Source organism: Panulirus ornatus, chromosome 3, assembly GCF_036320965.1.
Source record: "Panulirus ornatus isolate Po-2019 chromosome 3, ASM3632096v1, whole genome shotgun sequence".
Classification (NCBI taxonomy): Eukaryota; Metazoa; Arthropoda; class Malacostraca; order Decapoda; family Palinuridae; genus Panulirus; species Panulirus ornatus.
In genome coordinates this window covers 15,816,842-15,839,802 of record NC_092226.1, presented here as the reverse complement: position 1 = coordinate 15,839,802, position 22,961 = coordinate 15,816,842, and the positions used below count along the sequence as shown (strand labels likewise).

At 38.6% G+C, this 22,961-nt stretch overlaps 1 protein-coding gene across 2 annotated transcripts; it reads right to left on the bottom strand.

Moving 5' to 3' along the window:
- Nucleotides 1–211: 211 nt before the first annotated feature.
- LOC139760771 (nucleolar protein 16) lies at nucleotides 212–22,643 on the bottom strand. Of its 2 annotated transcripts, none has more exons than XM_071684346.1 (6): nucleotides 22,474–22,643; nucleotides 17,572–17,691; nucleotides 10,125–10,230; nucleotides 8,680–8,739; nucleotides 4,125–4,244; nucleotides 212–968 (listed from the first exon to the last, which is right to left on the bottom strand). In XM_071684346.1, exons 2-6 carry the CDS (start codon nucleotides 17,676–17,678, stop codon nucleotides 795–797), a joined length of 567 nt encoding a protein of 188 aa, XP_071540447.1. In that variant the 5' UTR covers nucleotides 17,679–17,691; nucleotides 22,474–22,643; the 3' UTR covers nucleotides 212–794. The 2 variants fall into 2 exon arrangements, with proteins under 2 accessions (XP_071540447.1, XP_071540440.1); XM_071684339.1 differs by having other exon boundaries at nucleotides 17,572–17,688; nucleotides 22,474–22,630.
- Nucleotides 22,644–22,961: the final 318 nt, after the last annotated feature.

Sequence of the window (22,961 nt, the reverse complement as noted above, 5' to 3'; positions counted from 1 at the left end):
GGGAGGGTTTCTAGTTCCCTGCTCCCGTCCCCTTTAGTCGCCTTCTATGACATGTGAGGAATGCATGGGAAGTATTCTTTCTCCCCTATCCCCAGGGATAAGGTAGAATATAAAGAATATGTAATATTCTTTATATCTTTTACATTTGATTAATGTTTCCCATGTTACTTTTCCCTTGTTTCGTCTCAAAAAAGGATATATCAACAAACTATTATCCTGAGTTTTATATTTTTGCAACCAGAACAATTTTCTTTTTGCATACATAAAATGGTACATCAAAAACTACTAAAAACACTTTATATACCAGTTACAAAGCATGAAATATGTGAAGAATTCTACTTACTGCACTTACCAACACACTTGTAAACCAATACATTATGTGCTTTGATACATAAGTAAACAAGAAGGATGACTAAACACTTCACCTGCATGCACCACTGAAAAAGACTGACCACATCTTGAACTCAAATTTGCTAAACTGGTGAGTTATCCACCAAATCAACTTCCAAATTATGAACAGCAAATGCTTCAGCTGATGTAAATGTGCTAATAAATATTTATTCTATGAATTAACATACATTTTTCCACATCACATGTAGGATAAAAAGTTCTTGTCAGTCTTCTGGATGGGTTATTCACTGGAATGCTGTATGCAGTTACACATCAACATATTTGAAGATTTTCATTCATCCAAAGCAAGTCCTCCAATATTAAACTCATCTTGTATATCAAAAATAAGTCCCAGGTAGAAAAGTGGTCTTGTTGTTAATACTGAAAACAATTATCAAAAAGAGTTAACAATCAATCTTTTCTTCTTTATCTTGGGTTTCTAAATTTTCAGGTTTAAGCATTCCTCGTTCTCTTGCATAGGGAACAAAATACCGTGGATTACTGGTAAACAACCGTATCTTGACTCGAATCTGCTTCCATGTGTCCTGGAAGTAGTTCCTTGGATCCCGAGCCATTGCCTGTTTGAGACAAAAAAAAATTTCATTTATTGCTAACTTTCAAATCTAGTTAATCATTAAATGATGAAGCTGCAGTTTGTTTATATGACCAGACCTCCTTAACTGTACATTAAAAGATTAAATACTAACCCTCGCACTACATTCAATCATTCCCACAGAAGGTATATGTGGGCTATGACTGCTACATCTGATGAGATACATGATCTGATATGGATAAGTGGAATGTATTAAGAATATAAACAAAGTAAGTGAATATAATGGTAAAAATATTTAGGAAGGGTAATCTAAATATGTTATGAGTAAGCAAGGCTAAGGTGAGTTGATGTGAAGCATCTGATTGCACTTAAAGGTCTGAAGTTGAGCCAGTTGTTAGACGCAAAAATTTCTGTGACGAAAAACAAGGGAATTTTGATCAAAAAGTGCGGTCTGGAAAGATGGTTGCATGTATGCAAGTCTAAGCTTCTAACTGCAAAACTTGAGTGAAAAATTCAAAAGAATCATACAGTAATAGAGAATAGGAGAATACTGATGTGTTTGGAAGAGATTCTACAAGAACACTTTTGGAAATGGATAATCTCCCCGGATACAACTTTTACCCTTTTCCTAAATCTTTTACTCTCCTCAATTTGGTTTATGCCTCTATCCACAGCTGTAACTTGTTTCACTTCTATTTATGTATACCAACCTTTCTATGTCAGTTATGACTATTCAATTCATTCCATGCCCTTCATGTAAAAATATTTTAAGATGTCACCTGTTTCACTTCCATTTATGTATACCAACCTTTCTATGTCAGTTATGACAATCCAATTCATTCCATGCCATTCACGTAAAAATATTTTACAAAAGATTAACTTAATTCATCGGATCTATATTTTCATCAATGGTCTTTTTCTCATGTAATTCTGCTTTGCTTTTCTTCCACCACCGCTTGACCCAATATGTGTACGAGTAGGAAGAAAGGAAAGTGATTGTTTCTCAGTGAATGTAGGTTTGCGGCAGGGGTGCGTGATGTCTCCATGGTTGTTTAATTTGTTTATGGATGGGGTTGTTAGGGAGGTGACTGCAAGAGTTTTGGAAAGGGGCAAGTATGCAGTCTGTTGTGGATGAGAGAGCTTGGGAAGCGAGTCAGTTACTGTTCGCTGATGATACAGCGCTGGTGGCTGATTCAGGTGAGAAACTGCAGAAGCTAGTGACTGAGTTTGGTAAAGTGTGTGAAAGAAGAAAGCTGAGAGTAAATGTGAATAAGAGCGAGGTTATTAGGTACAGTAGGGTTGAGGGACAAGTCAATTGGGAGGTAAGTTTGAATGAAGAAAAACTGGAGGAAGTGAAGTGTTTTAAATATCTGGGAGTGGATTTGGCAGCGGATGGAACCATGGAAGCAGAAGTGAATCATAGGGTAGGGGAGGGGGCGAAAATTCTGGAAGCATTGAAAAAATGTGTGGAAGTTGAGAACATTATCTCGGGAAAGCAAAAATGGGTACGTTTGAAGGAATAGTGGTTCCAACAATGTTATATGGTTGCAAGGCGTGGGCTATAGATACAGTTGTGCGCAGGAGGGTGGATGTACTGGAAATGAGATGTTTGAAGACAATATGTGGTGTGAGGTGGTTTGATCAAGTAAGTAATAATAGGGTAAGAGATATGTGTGGTAATAAAAAGAGTGTGGTTGAGAGAGCAGAAGAGGGTGTTTTGAAATGGTTTGGTCACATAGAGAGAATGAGTGAGGAAAGATTGACCAAGAGGATATATGTGTCAGAGGTGGAGGGAACGAGGAGAAGTGGGAGACCAAATTGGAGGTGGAAAGATGGAGTGAAAAAGATTTTGAGAGATCGGTGGCCTGAACATGCAGGAGGGTGAAAGGCATGCAAGGAATAGAGTGAATTGGAATGATGTGGTATACCAGGGTCGATGTGCTGTCAATGGATTGAACCAGGGCATATGAAGCGTCTGGGGTAAACCATGGAAAGTTCTGTGGGACCTGGATGTGGAAAGGGAGCTGTGGTTTCAGTGCATTATTTCATGACGGCTAGAGACTGAGTGTGAATGGATGTGGCCTTTGTTGTCTTTTCCTAGCACTACCTCGCACACATGAGGGGGGAGGGGGTTGTTATTTCGTGTGTGGCGGGGTGGCGACGGGAATGAATAAGGGCAGACAGTATGAATTATGTACATGTATATATATGTATAAGTCTGTGTGTGTATACATATGTATACGTTGAGATGTATAGGCATGTATATTTGCGCGTGTGGATGTGTATGTATATACATATGTATGTGGGTGGGTTGGGCCATTTTTTCGTCTGTTTCCTTGCACTACCTTGCTAATGCGGGAGACAGTGACAAAGCAAAATAAAAAAAAATAAAAAAAAATATTTCCACATTCACTGTAGGATTGGAACTCTAATCCAAGAATACAAATCAATTACACAAGTATCAATGGTCATGTGATAAATGTCCTGATTATCCTCAATACCATTAAAAAGGCCTTGGAATTAGGTGAGGAACTGACTGGAAATTAGATATAAAAGGAATTTGGAAGGGAGATTGGGGCACAACGGTTCCTACATTCTTGCCTTAACAACTGCCATGAAGCCCAGTACTGGCTTCTTTAAGAGATATGGTCAGTATGGCATGTCACTGACAGACAAGCTCCTGTAGGAGATATGGTCAGTATGGCATGTCACTGACAGAGAAGTTAACATAAAATTTGACCATATCTAAGGCAGTGCTAATCTGACCGAGGTGCTAATTCTGACCACAGACTTCTCTCACCAGTGCTGTTGTACTGCATAATAGCCACCTCCCTTGCACTTTTGTAAACATTCCCACATGATACAACTTAATTCTAGCTAGAACCAGAAATGTGAAAAAATGGGGTTATATCCAGAAGTAACTAGATGGAATCAAGTTCTGATGCATCCCTATTGAAAATGATTCCTTTCTAATAACTTGATGCAAACCAAATGAGTTTTGCATTTAGCCTATAAAATCTTTATCAAATGCCTCCACAAAATGTTTCATCATGGATTTTTCGGCAGTTATTTGGCTGGAAATGACCCAGTTGGCATTAATCTTAGTTTTCTAAACATTTCTAGCTATAGATATCGATGACAAAGTGATAATCAAAAAAGCATTCCTAATTTACCTACTTACCTTATAATCAAAACCATATTTATCCAGCATTGTTGTAGCATATTCCACCTGGGCATTTGTTAGACGTACTTCTACAGGTTTTCCACTTCTCTTTTTGACATCTTCTTCTAGCTTCTGTACCTGGATAAACATAATAATATTTCTTAGCATTAAAACTGATTTTGCACATACATGTTGCATATAATGCATCTGTGGACTGTAAATTTTTACCATACAAATCAAAATATCACATGGATTACAAGCATTAGTAGCTATTACCAAATTTAACAAAATCTGGGAACAAAGTTGCCATATTTGACAAATTAAAAGGTAGTTTCATAACCATGGTCATCAGCTCATTTTCAGAAATCAAGGTGTAGTGTATCCACATGAAAATGAAAATGAATGCTTGTGAGCCCATTCTGGGGGCAAGTTTTGACTAGTGCATATATACAACTGTTTGGCTAATATGTGGTGGGTAGTAGTTGGTAGGTAGCCAAAAACCAGGGAGGTATATTACCAGTACTAACGTTAGGCCTGGGTATCAGTTGGCTTAGTGACATCTCCTTAGTGAGCCAGCGCTTTAATGTTTGTCAAGTTGCACTCCTCTGAACCAGGGAGCTGTCTTTTCTTTCTGCCTCACTAACATGTGGACTACTGGCATTCTGTTCACGAACATACAATCTCTCCTTGTCATATGTAATGCTTGACAACACTTAACTTACGCATCTAATTCTTCATAACTCTAGATTTTCCTGTGGTGAGCACTATGCGCTAGCCCTGCCTTTTGGCAAAATAGTAGGAGCAGAAGATAGAAGTAATAGGTAGGAACATTTAGGCTGGATTATTAGGTAGAAACATTAGGCAGGAACATTAAACAGTAGTAGTCATTAGGAACATAAGATAGGAGCTTCTGCAAACACTGCACTGGACTTGTCCTCTGCAAGTGGCCTTTTAAGGGTTAAGGGTGAGGCACTAAAGGCTAAGAAGTGCCAATTGAGTTCTTTAGCTAGGGAGATTGTTCCCATGGCCTCCCCTTTGAAGGAGTTCCAATTGGAACAGGTATCAGAGATATAGCTATATAGACTATGTTGAAGTACAACTGTGAAAAATTGCTATTCAAATCCTTTTTTTTCAATATGTAATATGAAAAATTTGTGTATTACATTAATCTGAGTATACTACACCTTATTTATTTATTCTATTTATTATACTTTGTCGCTGTCTCCTGCATTAGCGAGGTAGCACAAGGAAACAGACGAAAGAATGGCCCAACCCACCCGCATACACATGTATATACATACACGTCCACACATGCACATATACATACCTATACATCTCAACATATACACATATATACACACACACAGACATATACATATATACAAATGTACATAATTTGTACTGTCTGCCCTTATTCATTCCCAATGCCACCCCGCCACACATGAAATAACAAAACCCCTACCCCAGCATGTGTGTGAGGTAGCGCTAGGAAAAGACAACAAAGGGTACGTTCGTTCACACTCAGTCTCTAGCTGTCGTGTATAATGCACCGAAAACCACAGCTCCCTTTCCACATCCAGGCCTCACAAAACTTTCCATGGTTTACCCCAGACACTTCACATGCCCTGGTTCAATCCATTGACAGCACGTCGACCCCGGTATACCACATCGTTCCAATTCACTCTATTCCTTGCACGCCTTTCACCCTGTTACTAAAATACAGAAATGAAAGCACAGTGTGGAAAGTAGCAAATTCGTGCTATGACATCAGTGAATTTCATTTACAGAATATATATGGTCTAGTATATATACTCATAAAATCAAAGAGAGGCTTTGTGGAAGGTTTTAAGAGTATATGCTGTGGGAAGTAAGTTGCTAGAAGCATGTGTACGAGTAGGAAGAGAGGAGAGTGATTGGTTTCCAGTGAATGTCAGTCTGCAGCAGGGGTGTGTGATGTCCCCATGGCTGTTTGTTTATGGATGGGGTGGTTAGGGAGGTAAATGCAAGAGTTTTGGAGAGAGGGGCAAGTATGCAGTCAGTTGTGGATGAGAAGGCCTGAGAAGTGAGCTGATGATATGGCTCTGGTGGCTGATTCATGTGAGAAACTAGAGGTTGGTGAGTGAGTTTGGAAAAGTGCGTGAAAGGAGAAAGTTGAGAGTAAATGTGAATAAGAGCAAGGTTATTAGGTTAAGTAGGGTTGAGGGATAAGTTAATTTGGATGTAAGTCTGAATGGAGAAAAATTGGAGGAAGTGAAGAGTTTTAGATATCTGAGAGTGGACTTAGCAACGGATGGAAGCATGAAAGCGAGTCACAGGGTGGGGGAGGGGGGCAAAGGTTCTGGGAGTGATGAAGAATGTGTGGAAGGAGAGAACATTATCTCGGAGAGCAAAAATGGGTATGTATGAAGGAATAGTAATTCAAACAATGATATATGGTTGAGAGGCATGGGCTATATATAGGGTTGTACACAGGAGGGTGGATGTGTTGGAAATGAAATGTTTGAGGGCAATAATTGGTGTGAGGTGGTTTGATCTCATATGTAATGAAAGGGTAAGAGAGATGTGTGGTAATAAAAAGTGTGGTTGAGAGAGCAGAAAAGGGTGTGCTGAAATGGTTTGGACATATGGAGAGAATGAGTGAAGAAAGATTGACAAAGGAAAACATATGAATCAAAAAATAAAAATTATGAAATATGAACGAAAGAATCTTAAATAAAAGATAAACAGAAACTACAGAATCACATAATAATGAAGCTGCTTAATAAAAAATGAGATAATCATGACAGAAATTGAGTAGGACAAAAGAATGCTGACATGCATCCGACTTATATCCATTTCGAGGTCTGACCAGCTGGTCAGAATGGAACTCAGACATATGTCAGGGAGGGGGATTTACTATGGACTGGCTGCCACAACCAGAATTCGAACCTTGGGCAGCTCATGAATGTGTCATGGTCAGCTCTCTCAATCAGACCAGATTTACTAACACACCTATCTCTTACACTGTAATTCTTTACATTAGCAACCTGCCTCACACCATGTAACATCCTCAAGCATTTCTTTTCCAAAATGACCTTCCTCTTCCTTTCTTTTGCATTCAAGGTCCAAGAATTTAGTCCATACAACACTACTGGAACCAGAAGCTAATGTGCAGCGGCAAGGAGTTGGTGATAGCTTAAAAAAAAAGCTGACTGTAATTACATTTTCTTGTCAACACAAATATTTTTTTTTCAGACAACCCAGTCGTGGGCCAATCCAGCCTCCTGTTGTCTGTCCTTCTCATGTAAAGTCATGTAATATACCCTAACAGATAATCACTTTTATATGCTTCTTACTGCTCTAATGACTTCATTTTCCTCTTCTACCCTGTGACAAGCTTCTTCCTCCATCATCCTATCCACTGTGTGTTCACTCCCTGATACAAAAAGCACTTCATTTCAAGCACCTCCACATTCAAACTTACATTAAAACCACCCAGTGCTGAACTCCCTTACCTTACTTTTCTTCACATTTACTCTCAACCTTCTCTTTTCACATTCTCCCAAACATTTTCACTTACTTCTGGAGTCTAACACAAGAACTTTACCATCTGTGAAAAGTAAGTGATTTACCTCCCATATCCTCCCCCCACCCACCCATAGCATATCCTTATTCTAAGACCATTGCATTTACCTCTCTCACCACCCTGTCCACAAATGAATTAAACAACTACAGCGACATAACAAATCCTTAACAAAGACCCACCTTCACCAAGAACAACTTACCCTCTTCCATTCCTACCAGCACATATGCCTTTCTCACCAAGTAAAAACTCTATGCTACTTTTAGTAACTTTCCATTTACCCAAAAAAAGTCATAGCAGTTTCCATAAAGACTCTCTCAAATGTCATGATATGCTTTCTCCAGATCAATAACTGACCTATACAATATATTCTCTTTCCCAAGTACTGTATTCCCCTTAAAATTCTTTACAACAAACAACTGATCCACACATTCCCTATCCCTCTTGAAACCACGCTGCTGCTCCCTACTCTGAAGTTCTGTGTATACCACCACCCTCTCAATCCCCACTCTCCCATATAATTTATTACGTAACATCAACAGACTTATAGCTATGGATTCTGAGCAATTACCTCTGTTCCCCTTGCCTTTAATTAAAGGATATAAATGTACTGGAATTTACTGAAAAAGGAGGTGACTGTGTTGTGGACTGGTTGGTGAGGATATTCAATGTATGTATGGCTCATGGTGAAGTGCCTGAGGATTGGCGGATTTTATTTTCTAAAACCTTACACACTATGCCAATCTATGACAAGTCTATAGTATAGTTCTGGTTATCAACTTGATATCCCATCCAGTACATAGAAACAATACCTGCACATTTCTAATCCCTTATGACTACCTCTAATGCCATCAACATCATTTAATCATTCTAAAACTTCAGTAAATTCTGTATGTAATTACATACTTGTAGAGTATGTGGAGAGACTTCTATACTTGTCAGGCCCCACTTATAGCATGCATGTGTGTGTGTGTGCATATCTACATTTTGTGAATAAATACAAACACTTACCACTTCTGTTGGTTTCTCTTTTCTCTTATTTTTAGGACTTTTTACAGCTGTGTGTTCGTTCTGTAAGATATACAAATAAACCATGATTACAAACTATTCATTATCTAATAGCATTAATTTATTCAAACACAAAGTTTCCTGCAAATACAGCAGACTTTAACCTTTGAACAATGTACATCGAAAAAAAAAGTTCATTTGTAAAGAACTTAATTTGGGGATTACCTTAAAATCTACTGTGTGCCCCATGAGCATGCATTTCCTGGACATGAAATACAGAATTCATCTTTAACTTTATAAAATCAATTTTCATATGTGTTAACTGTGAAGTAAGACTGCGGTAGCATGCATTTCCTGGACATGAAATATGAAATTCATCTTTAAGTTTATAAAATCAATTTTCCTGTGTTAACTGTGAAGTAAGACTGCAGTAGCTTTCCATGTTGGCTACATCACATCACTAGAAGTCTGAATTAATTTTGATTAAACCTTTACTGCAATGTTTACCCTGCACATGTGTTCAAAATTTCCTGTTTTACCAAAATGCTCCTTGTTTTCAAATTCCTTGGATTTTCTTTGGTAAAATAACTCAGGGACTATTCAATCTAAATGATGGGCAGCTAACTGTTCATACCCTTGACACCTAATTGCAATGGCTATAGTGCCATGACCATACCATCATTCTCAGAAAAAGTTTGATCAAAAGTCCTCTTCTGAATCTTAATGAGGCATGTTCATGGTATGTATACTGCTGTCGTGCCTACTAAGTGGGTTCACTTGTTCTGCTGAGGTATATCCTGAATCCTACTATGGAAAGTAATATGAAGTGGTCATTTATTGGTACTTTATTCTTATTACCATGGTCTGTATATCTTTTAATGCTGGCTGAGGTGGTACAGGCAATTATATGCCCTAATCAAGGCCATCTCATTTATGCCACACATATATATAACCTAGCCTAAGCCTGGTACACAATTCATCATTCATGGTTCATCATTCAAGGGAATGATGAACAGCTGGGTTGACTGTGGACCAACTGCCATGATCAAGACTTGAACCTATGCTGGCTCAATCCCAGGTGACCCATGAGCGCATCACAGTTAGCAGTGCTGACCATTACACAATGGAGATCCATAAAGCTAAATACTGCAACACAGATAAGTGTTTTAAAATATTCTGGAAACCACTGAAACCACACCTTTGGTTCTCTGGGGGGGAGTGCTGTATAATTCATACTCCACAGCAATATTTAACCAAGATATTGTGCGTTTTAGTACTCTCAGCTTCCCTTTTTTATCAGACAGTTCTAAAAGAGCCCAGAGACTTAGGCCTCTCCAGCCCAGGTACATTTACTATCACAAACTGGGTCAATAACAGAAAACCAAACTTACACCAATATCAAATACACATTACATTTGAATTGTAGTTAAAGTGACATTGCATCTTACCTTTTTCTGGACTGGTACATCTCTGTCCAAGTCAAAGACAAGTCCCATATCTGCCATGTTAGAAGGAGTACTTTTCTTGTTGTTCCATGCTTTCCTTACTGGCATACTGGAATAAGTAAATTGTTTCATAATCACAGGCGTAAAGCAAAATGGAACATGTATTAAAAACATCTGCAACATAAATGAAGTGTTTCAAGAGGAAATATATGTATGTCAATTGGGCCAGGAGGTCAAAATCAAGCAAACCTCAAAAGTAAACAATATTAAATAATCAATCTCATCAATAATTCAAACAAAAAATGAAAGCAATTATGTATTCACAATGGCAGTCGACAAAATACTGTCTGCCCTTATCCATTTTTGTCGCCACCTAGCCACACATGAAATGACAATCTCCTCCCCCTGCGTGTGAGCGAGGTAGCGCTAAGAAAAAACAAAAGCCACTTTCTTTCTTTTTTCATGTGACAATTTATTGTCTGTGCCTTACGTAACTAAACCACTTAACTTTTATTCATCTACTCATTAATGTTACTGTGGATCATGCTTGTGTCAGTTTCAGATGAACAGGAGGGGTGTATGTACAGTTCCTTGGGTACTAAGCTTTTTTCATGAAGGCACTGGAGGTGGCATGGTTTACAACTACATGTTGTAATCTATTAGATAAATGGAAGGAAGGGAGTAAAACTGTTTAAAAAAAACAAATATCTGTATGGAGACAGGAGAAAGAATACTTCCCATGTATTCCCTGTGTGTCGTAGAAGGTGATTAAAATGAGAGGGAGCAGGGGGCTGGAAATCCTCCCCTCTAGTTTTTTTTTTTTTTAAAGAAAGAACAGAGAAGGGGGCCAAGTGAGGATTTTCCCTCTTAGGCTCAGTCCTCTGTTCTTAACGCTACCTTGTTAACGCGGGAAATGGTGAATATGTATGTATGAATTAACCAGATCAATGTGATGATGATGCAAAATATATCACCCATTTGACAACTGTGAAAGACTTTATCAGCGAACCGTAATAGAAATTCAAATAAATTCTTCAAATAAATTACCTTATGCTTTACATTAAATCTACATCTCAATTAACGAGGGCAATGAAAAAGTTATATACAGAGTAAAGGAATAATATAAAGGAGTTACTTAAGATTACTTGAGAAAAAAGTTAATGTTTTAAGTGTAAGAATTACTTATGTTAAAAGGGGGGTAAAAGAGACATTCAGGAATGTAGAAACTGTGGAACTAAAACCAAAATGTATCTTGTGCTAATGTCAAGTTCAACTAAGAAAGAGTACGTGATCCAGAAGACACACTTGACAGAAAAGACATGCATCAATATCCAGAACACATGAAGAAAAGCAACTTATACGATGAGATGCTTTACTGCATACACGTCATATAATTAATACCAATCAACAGGAGAATAAGGTGGATGACAATACCAATAAAACCAGGATTTTCATTTGATAACTAAGTACGAGAGGTAGATTGGTTATGACCCCCTCTAGCAAATTTCTTACAAGCACTGCTATGACGGGCAGTTCGGAAGGCAAAGCCTTCCTACCAAAAGTTCATTTCAGGAATTGGAAAGACACACAAAGCCTATCATGCATTAAAAAAATAATTCATACTATTTCATAAGTTTTCCTACAACCCATCCACCTCCAAACTCAGTGTTAAGTGTCTTCTAATGTGGAGCTGGCAGGTTTGCCTTGGGACAAAATTTTTCACTTCAGGGATATCCTCACGGTTGAGCATTTTACGGAAAAATTTTAATTTTCAACACATTTGGACAGTATTCATCAGATACATGGCAATATCCAACATTATAGGAAAAACAAATCACAATTTGAAAAAGCCCATACTCAAGAATTTTTCTTCCTTAACTCCACCACGTACAAACTGTTCAAAACGATGTTTATGGTCTTACTTTCTGTTGTTTCCCAGCTGTAGTAGGAATTTTGTTATGTAGCCAGGGGCGGTTGAAGATATCTTTAAGTGCTTCGATAGCAAATTGGCCAAAGTGTTTTACATAAAATTTTATATGGCATTAGGGTTTAATGCAGGAAAACTCTAAGGTTTTGATTGCATTGATTATATCAGTGGGAGTGAAGGATGGATGAGCAGTTGTCTGAGGAGGAATTTTGAGTAAGTTTTTCATGCCTTTTCTGTTTAGGGGTGAGATTGGTTTGAGGTTGATTTTTGAGTAGTATGTAAGTTTGTGTGTCCTCAGGGAAAAAGGAATGTTATTGAAATAACTCAGTGTATGTCTGCAATGGGGATTGCTTTAGCGTGGTAATTGTTTCTTCTTTGTCATGCACCAGAGTTGGCTGTTGAGTTTTGTGGTTCATGTATAAGGGAATGAGTGCCACTTTGCAGCTTGCCTTTAAGTGATTTGGTTAATGATGGAGTTGTTTAGAGATTGACTTTGTTCTCTGGTTTCTACTGATGGTGGGTGGTTTTCTTTGAGCTGGTTACTGACTTATTCCAGGACATTTTCCAGAAGCTCCTATAGCCCTAAGGCTACACTGCTTCAAAAAGCAGGATAACGATTAGCTCTTTTGAACTGACAAGTCTTTGATGATACTATAATCCCAATGATATAGCATCTGGTTTTGGTGCATTATACATGATAGTTGGAGTGTGAATGTGAGTAAATGAGGCCATTTTTCATCTGTTCTTGGTGTTTCCTCAGTACATGAAAATGGCAAATTTCTATCAGAGGCAGTGAAGAGTTTTTATCTTGGGAGTAAGGTGCGCATGTAGGTAGGGAGAGAGAAGGATAAGTGGGTCCAGGTGATGGGTCTGCAGAGGGGTGTGTTTGTGGGTATGTGTGGTATGCCGTCATGGCTGTTTAATCTGTTTATGGATGGGATGGGATGGAAGTGAATGTGGATGTTGTGAAGAGCTTAAAGTTTAACAGAGGTGGAGAGAATGGGAGGTGTTTGCTGATGACATGATGCTGGAGGCAAGTTTTGGTAAGAAACTGCAAAAGCAAGTGTCTGAGTTTGGAAGTTTGTGGAAGGAAAAAGTTTTGAGCAAATGTGAACAAAAGCAAGATTATTAGGTTTAGCAGTGGAAAGAGACAGTGTGAGTGTGAAGAGAACTTGAAGGAAATCAAGTTTTAGATAACTCACTGTCTATGAGGACAAATATGGGTATGTTTGATGGTAAAGTAGTCCCAATGATGTTGTATAGATGAGAAATATGGTTCCTAGATGATAAAGTGCAGAAGAGGGCGAATGTGTTAGAAATTACATGTCTGAGGTCATTATGTGGACTGAAAAGGGATGACTGAGTAAGAAATGATAGGGTAATAGAGAACTGTGGTCGCAAGAATAGTATGACCAAGAAAGCTGAAAAGGATGTGTTGAAATGGTCTGGACTTATGGAAAGCAAGAGTGAGGAGGGGATATTTGAGAGTATGATATACATATTAGAAGGGAAGGGGATAAAGAGAAGGGGTAGACCTAACTGGAGATGGAAGGACGGAGTGAAAGATGCTTTGAATGATCTGGGCCAGAGCATATAGGAAGCTGTAAGGCAAATATGGAATAGAGGAAATTGAAACTAGGGAGTGGATCTGAGCAAATCATGCCATTCTTTGTCTGTTCCTGGTGCTGCCTTGCTACATGGTCAATGGAGTGAAAAAGATTTTGAGCGACTGGGTCCTGAACATACAGGAGGGTAAAAGGCATGCGAGGAATAGAGTGAATTGGAACGATGTGGTATACTGGGGTCGACATGCTGTCATTGGATTGAACCAGGGCATGTGAAGTGTCTAGGTAAGCCATGGAAAATTTTGTGGGGCCTGGATATGGAAAGGGAGCTGTGGTTTTGGTGCATTACACATGACAGCTAGAGACTGTGAATGAATGTGGCCTTTTTTGTCTCTTCCTAAAGCTAACTCGTGTACACATGGGGGGATGGGGGTGCTTTTTTCATGTGTGGCAGGGTGGCAATGGGAATGGATGAAGGCAGCAAGTATGAATATGTATATGTGTATATATGTTTATGTCTGTGTATGTATATGTATTTATACTTTGAAATGTATAGGTATGTATATATGCGTGTGTGGGCGTTTATGTATATACATGTTTATGTGGGTGGGTTGGGCCATTCTTTCGTCTGTTTCCTTGAGCTACCTCGCTAACGCAGGAGACAGCGACTAAATATGATAAACATAAATTATCATTTATTTTATTTTGCTTTGTCGCTGTCTCCCGCGTTTGCGAGGTAGCGCAAGGAAACAGACGAAGGAAATGGCCCAACCCACCCCCATACACTTATATGTACATACACGTCCACACACACAAAAATACATACCTATACATCTCAATGTACACATATATATACACACACAGACACATACATATATACCCATGCACACAATTCACACTGTCTGCCTTTATTCATTTCCATCGCCATCTCGCCACACATGGAATACCATCCCCCTCCCCCCTCATGTGTGCGAGGTAGCGCTAGGAAAAGACAACACAGGCCCCATTCGTTCACACTCAGTCTCTAGCTGTCATGCAATAATGCCCGAAACCACAGCTCCCTTTCCACATCCAGGCCCCAAAAAACTTTCCACGGTTTACCCCAGACGCTTCACATACCCTGGTTCAATCCATTGACAGGACATCGACCCCAGCATACCACATCGTTCCAATTCACTTTATTCCTTGTACGTCTTTCACCCTCCTGTATGTTCTGGCCCTAATCGCTCAAAATCTTTTTCACTCCAACCTTCCACCTCCAATCTGGTCTCCCACTTCTCTTCATTCCCTCTACAGTGTTGTCAAAATTTTCACGCTCCAAAGGAATCTACATTTCCCTCCTACTGAAAAGTGCAGCCTTAGGTACATACAACATTATACTTTATGCTCTGAGATCTGACCAGAAGACGTGGCAATATTCGTCAACACTAAAAGTTCCACAAAGATAGAAGGGGCTCCATAGAATACATAAGTATGCTATACTACACTATACTGTATATTCAATGTTTGCAGGCTATGCTTAAGAATGGTAACTGAAAATGAGTATAATGACATCAGGGAACTTTTCATCCAAAAAGAGCCAAACTTACTTTGATGGTGCATGGTGCATAACCTTAAATCTGTAGGAGTCTCACAATAGGGGTCCTAGGTTCACAAAACAATAATAGTAACCACAAACATTTAACAGCAGAACCATGAAACAAAAAATTATGCCAATACAATCCCACCTCAAAATGCATGACATCCAATTCTTAGCAAAAGACATTTCATCCAATCCATTTCATAACTAACCATCAGCTTCAAACAGAAAAAAATACTCATCCCCACATCACACTTTAATACTTTATTCTATTTATCATTATTATTACACTTTGCCACTGTCTCCCGCATTAGCGAGGTAGTGCAAGGAAACAGATGAAAGAATGGCCCAACCCACCCACATACACATGTATATACATACATGTCCAAACCTGCATGTATAAATACCTATACATTTCAACGTATACATATATATAAATACACAGACATATACATATACACACATGTACATAATTCATATTTGCTGTCTTTATTCCTTCTTGTTGCCACCCCGCCACACATGAAATGACAGCCTCTCACCCCACACATGCGCGAGGTTGCACTAGATAAAGACAACAAAGGCCACATTTGTTCACACTCGGTTTCTACCTGTCATTTATAATGCACCGAAACCACAGCTCCCTTTCCACATCCAGGCCCCACAAATCTTTCCATTGTTTACCCTAGATGCTTCGCATGCCCTGGTTCAATCCACTGACAGCACGTCAACCTCGGTATACCATATTGTTCCAATTCACTCTATTCCTTGCACGCCTTTCACCCTCCTGCATGTTCAGGACCTGATCGTTCAAAATCTTTTTCACTCCATCCTTCCACCTCTAATTTGGTCTCCCACTTCTCCTCATTCCCTCCACCTCTAACACATATATCCTCTTAGTAAATCTTTCCTTACTCATTCTCTCCATGTGACCAAACCATTTCAATACACCCTCTTTTTGTTACCACACATCTCTCTTACCCTTTCATTATGTACTCGATCAAACCACCTCACACCACATTTTGTCCTCAAACATCTCATTTCCAACACATCTACCCTCCTCCACACAACTCTATCTATAGCCCACACCTCACAACCATATAACATTGTTGGAACCACTATTCCTTCAAACACACCCATTTTTGCTTTCCAAGATAATGTTCTCGACTTCCACACATTCTTCAACACTCCCAGAACCTTTGCCCCCTCCCCCACCCTGTGACTCACTTCCACTTCCATGGTTCCATCCACTGCCAAATCCACTCCCAGACATCTAAAACACTTCACTTCCTCCAAACCTACCTCCCAATTGACTTGTCCCTCAACCCTACTGTACCTAATAACCTTGCTCTAATTCACATTTACTCTCAGCTTTCTTCTTTCACACACTTTACCAAACTCAGTCACCAGCTTCTGCAGTTTCTCACCCAAATCAGCCACCAGTGTTGTATCATCAGCTAACAATAACTGACTCACTTCCCAAGCCCTCTCATCCACAACAGACTGCATACTTGCCCCTTTCCAAAACTCCTGCATTCACTTCCCTAACCCCATCCATAAACAAATTCAACAACCATGGAGACATCATGCACCCCTGCCACAAACCAACATTCACCGAGAACCAATCGCTTTCCTCTCTTCCTACTCGTACACATGCCTTACATCCTCGATAAAAACCTCTCACTGCTTCTAGCAACTTGCCTCCCACACCATATACTCTTAATACTTTCCACAGAGCATCTCCATCAACTCTTATCATGTGCCTTCTCCAGATACATAAATACTACATACAAATCCATTTGTTTTTCTAAATATTTCTCACATACATTCTTCAAAGCAAACACCTGATCCACACATCCTCAACCACTTCTGAAACCACACTGCTCTTCCCCAATCTGTTGCTCTGTACATGCCTTCACCCTATCAATCAATACCCTCCCATATAATTTCCCAGAAATACTCAACAAACTTATACCTCTGTAATTTGAACACTCACCTTTATCCCCTTTACCTTTGTACAATGACACTATGCATGCATTCTGCCACTCCTTAAGCACTTCACCATGAGGAATACATACACTGAATATCCTCACCAACCAGTCAACAACAAAGTCGCCCCCTTTTTTAATAAATTCCACTGCCATATCGTTCAAACCCGCCACCTTGCTGGCTTTCATCTTACACCAACATATGCCATTCCCTGACAGACACACCAAAGACTAAAGATATTCACACTGTATTGTTCTGACAAGTACCACAGAAACCACCTCCCCACAAATTGAGGGTGAAGTTGCATCTGTGTATATATACATTTACAAAAGGCTATATCAGATAAAAATTTGTTTTAATCATAGTCTATTAAAGAATATTTAAGCATCTTACCATTCTATGACAGGGTTGAACATCCTCTTAATTTCATTTAGCTTCTTTTTTGAATTTGCACGATACTGAAACTTCTTTCGCATTTTCCTCCTTAATTTAACTCCCATTGCTCAAAGCCTTCTGAAAAAAATAATCATATAAATTTTGAAAGGTGTATGAAATTATATAAAACAGTAAGAAAAATAAAAATTATCATTACAAACTATAAGTGTACTGCTAGCACCATAAGGGGTGACTGGTGGATAAGCATGTTTCTGGATGTACTTTGTCTTTTTTTATAACTTTCCTCAATAGGCGTGTGGTTGGTTTGTGGTTGAGAGTTGAGCAGTGCTTCATGTTCTTTGTGAGAAGGAATGTCACTGATTGGATTAGAAGTGCTTCATGGATGGGGGATAGGTTGGTGTGTATATTCTTTAGCATGTGCCAGGGTTGGCTGTTGTGGGTCTAGTGGTTCATTGTATGGAGGAAGAAGTGCCAGTTTGCAGGTTGCCTTTCAGTGAACAGAGTAGTAATGGAGATGTTTATAATTTGGATTGGTTCTATGAATTCTGTTCATGGTAAGTAATTTTGTCAGAGATGGTTTGTTTTCTGACTTCTGCCCCTTGTGAGAAGTTTGAGTTACATTTCTTCCTATATTCTTGTGGTACGTCCCTTTTGCTTGTTTGGTTGGTGATGATGCTGTGTCAGCCTGCATGATTCAGGGATCTCAAATCATTTGTGCTGAAGTTTTGGAGCAGTGATTCCATGTATTGAGCAAAGGCCAGCCAGTCTGCTTTCCTTTAGTTTGTGCAGGTCTTTACAGGGGCTGTATGAACCCAGTGGAGTGTTATTAGAAATGGCAAGCAGTCAAAGGGCAGTTTGTGTAGTCTGTTGAAGGTGTTCTTTGTATGTAGTGCTGAGCACAAAATGTTAATGTCTGGCAAAGTCGTTTGCCAGAAGTGGTGGGCTGAAAATCTGCTGGTTGGGTGCAAAGGCAGATGATACAGAAAGGACAGTCAGCTTATATGTAGTTCACCTCATAGGATCTTGAGTATTGACCAAGCAGAGTGGTGTGTATTGGAATCTCCACAGAGATACAATACGTTAGTCAGGCTGAGTAGCCGGAGGACATATTTGGATAGGTATATGGTGGGGGGGATATAAAGGTGATAATTATGCAGTAGTTAACACTGGTGATTTTTTCATCTCTGACTGCCATTTCCCACTGTAGTGAGGTTGTGCCAGTGCTGACAAAGAAAGGCTGCATCTGCTTAATCCCTCCACTTCTGACACATCTATCCTCTTTGTCAACATTTTCTCTCACATTTTCTCCATACGTCCAAACCATTTCATCTGTGTCTTCAGCTCTTTAATCACACTTTATTACCATACCTCTCTCTTACCCTTTCATCACTTGATGAAACCACCTCACATCACATACTGTCCTCACACATTTCATTTCCATCACACCCGCCCTTCTCTACATAGTCTTATCTACAGCCCATGCCTCGCATCCATTAAATAATGATGAAACTAGTATGACTTCAAACATACCCATTTTTGCCCTCCCATATAATGATCTCTCCACACATTCTTCAATGCTCCTTGAACCTTCACCCCCTCACCCACCCTATGACACTTCTGTTTCCCAGGTTCTATGGAAAGTTACACTCTTATGAATTGCATGTAAGTGATGATTATGCAGTCATTAGTCCAGTGACGTTTTATTCCTATGAATCATATTTTTAAGGTGCTGTCTTTGTATGTGAGCTATTCTGTATTACGAGTGATGTTGATGAATGGTTGATTTGTGTCATGAGTCCTTGTGCTTGTTGCCAATCTTGTCTTAGGGTTGTGTAGCTGTAGAATACAGGAAAAATATAGCAATCACGAAACAACTTACCCAAGGAGAAAGAACAAATAATAAATATCTAGGGCAGTTGTAAGAGCTATGCTGTCAGGTGTTGACATGTCTCACCTGGCAGCTTTTAGTAATTATTGTACTTGCACAAACTCCACTTACTACTGATGCCTTAAATAAAAAAAAATAACATTGTTCCACACTCCATTACTTCTGAAATAAGTATATGGTTTCATTATGACATTCATTGTGTGTTTTTTGGTGGTATTTGGTGATACTCTGGTAATGTATCAGAAAGAAGATGCACATTTTCAAGGTTTATGGTCTTTGTGCTACTCTACTGAAATCATTGTTTACAACTTGTTTTCCTACTCTAGATGATACATTTCGATAAAGATGTTACCACTCGATTCCTTACACTCTGTTGAAATAGAGTGCTCTTACCCCACAATTTTTCCCAATCCTAATATCAACATAAGTTCTACAGTATGTAGAGAAATCAAACAATGGTTAAAGGCTAGAACAGAGATTCCACTTTTATAGTTTTGATATCTTACTTTTTCTCCAATGGAATGTTTGTTGCTACTGTAAGGATTGACCTTAAAGTGAGATATTGCTTTATACTTCCCTTTAAAACTATCTTTTGGTATTGATTATCTGTTATTGGTTGCATCATGATGGACAGGGGAAAATCTGGGGTTAAATAAGTCATAAAATTGTATAATGTGGAAGTAAAAATTTTACCCTTTTGTCATCTAAAGACTGTATTTGTGAAAAAGTTCTGAATATTACCAGGTATTCTAATGAAATTTTGTACAGTGAGTTCAGATGTCTATAGAGAAATAGGAATTTGACCCAAAGTAGGTCAAAGCCCATAAGCATTAATTTGAGTCCTACATATACATAGGCATCTGATCATCAGCATTTTAGCAGAACTCGGATTAAGTTTGAATCAAACACTGAAACATATAACGGTATTAACTAGAATAAGAATAAAGGATAACAGGCATTTCTACACACTCTCGGCACATTTTCATATTGTATTATAGATTCAGTCAATTAAAATATAGCCATACATAACAAATTAAGCTCTATATAATCTGAACTAGTGACAGGTGAAACGGCCATTTTTCTAATGTCCCTGCATGTAGTACAAGCATATAAGAAAATAATATTGTGTCCTTTCTATTTGTTTACCATTTGTGAGATTTCACCAAAAAAACTGACAAATGCATCACTAAAACTGTCGGTTACAGATTTTGGTGTCATGGAATTTTTACGTTTTACACCCAACAGATGTTACGAAATCTCTGTGAGTTAAATGTCTACCTTATTACGCAGCCTGTTGGGATGATAGAGCCTGGGAAGTGAGTCAATTGTTGTTCGCCAATGATACAGATCTGGTGGCTAAGTTTGGAAAAAAGTGTATGAAAGGAGAAAGGATAGAGTAAATGTGAATAAGAGCAAGGTTATAAGATGCAATAGTGTTGAGGGACAAGTTAATTGGGAAGTAAGTTTAAATGGAGAAAAATTGGAAGAAGTGAAGTGTTTTAGATATATGGGAGTGGACTTAGCAGTGAATGAAACCATGGAAGCAAAAAGAGAGTCAGGGTGGGGGAGGGGATTAAGGTTCCGGGAGCGATGAAGAATGTGTGGAAGAAGAGAAAGTTATCTCGGAGAGGAAAAATGGGTATGTTTGAAGGAATAGTAGTTCCAGCAATTGTATATGGTTGTGAGGCATGGGCTATAGATAGGGTTGTACAGAGGAGGGTAGATGTGTTGGAAATGAAATATTTGAGGACAATTTGTGGTGTGAGGTGGTTTGATCAAGTAAGTAATGAAAGGGCAAGATAGATGTGTGGAAATATAAAAAGAGTGGTTAAGAGAGCAGAAGAGGGTAGGTTGAAGTGGTTTGGACATATGGAGAGAAGGAGAGGAAAGATTGACAAAAAGGATATGTGACAAGTGTTGAGGGAACAAGGAGAGGAAGGCTAAATTGGAGGTGGAAGGATGGAGTAAAAAGATTTTGAGCAATCGGGGCCTGAACATACTGGAAGGCGAGAGGTGTGCAAGAAACAGAGTGAAATGGAACGTTGTTGTACACTGGGGTCAACATGCTGTCAATAGACTGAACCAGGGAATATGAAACATCTGGGGTAAACCATGGAAAGCTCTGTGGGGCCTGGATGTCGATAGGGAACTGTGGTTTTGGTGCATTACACATGACAGCTAGAGACTGAGTGTGAACGAATGTGGCCTTTTCTGTGTGTTTTCCTAGTGCTAATACATTGCTGGAGCAGGGGTTATCGATGCTGTTTCCTGTAGGGCGGGGTAGCGCCAGGAATAAATGAAGGTAAGCAAGTATGAATATGTACATGTGTGTATGTGCACATTCATATGCACTTTCTACGTATATATATATATATATATATATATATATATATATATATATATATATATATATATATATATGTGTGTGTGTGTGTGTTTATGTTCATGTATGTATATGTTAATATGCATATGTATGTATATAGGCATTATATATAATATATATATATATATATATATATATATATATATATATATATATATATATATATATATATATAATCAAAGTGCTTCTAATAAGTGGATCTATCAATTGCATATATCAGAAACTTCGTAACGTGTGGGACATACACTGAAAATTACTTTTCTTCCCTCTTAAAAGAAATTGGTGTCCATTATCTAGATAACTGCCTGTACAGTGCCATTTTTCAAGAATCAATCAACCAGAACATGCATGTCCTACCGATTTTCTCTGTCTAGGGAAACGTTTGGATCAGTTTAGAACAAGAATATCGATAACATAATAAACCATGATCACATTAATAAATCTCGATATTTGTTGGAAATCTACATCATATCGTTCCCATGTCTAAAATCCTGGTAGTAAAATTAAGATATACATCTTTGCACGCCAGATGGTGACAGAACATGCCCATAACCCACTTACATTAAACAGAGTAATATGCTCAAGAACTAAAAAATAAAAAAAAAAAAATCTGATCAGGCATACGTACGTAGTCTTCGGTTAATGAAAATTAAATATATCTATGATACAAGGCACTGATTTTGGTGCCGTAACTTTGAAACTTCCAAAATAGTGTAGATTTGATGACCCGCTCGGCGTAGGTTAACACACACACGGACACGCTGCTTACAAACAAAGCTACACTTATTTCCTGTGCATGAGGAGTATATGCGTCATGGTTTGAGAATGATATCTTGTAAATTGCGAATGTAAACCACCAGTATTGAAGTTCGTTTTCTATGCTTGGTTTGATTCACAAAAAGATGTCGATGTTTTTATTTGCTAGTATGTTTATGATTAATCACAGACCACAAGGGCATTACTCTTTATTGATGTTCCATACAGCTGATGCTCAGGATATACAAGTCAATGTTGGCCTTCAGGAAATAAATCTTTTATGCATGTATTATTTCTCCGTTACTTTATACGTTATATACGTTATTTTACCTTTTTAAAATTACCGCTGTATTACCAATA

Bases quoted from the DNA above. Each gene is read 5' to 3' on its own strand.
- LOC139760771 (XM_071684346.1), bottom strand. From the start codon at position 17,678: ATGGGAGTTAAATTAAGGAGGAAAATGCGAAAGAAGTTTCAGTATCGT. The intron at 4,245-8,679 runs GTAAGTGTTTGT...ATGTTTATCCAG, and splicing joins AAGAGAAACCAACAGAAGTG to GTACAGAAGCTAGAAGAAGA. The intron at 969-4,124 runs GTAAGTAGGTAA...TGTCTCAAACAG, and splicing joins AATATGGTTTTGATTATAAG to GCAATGGCTCGGGATCCAAG.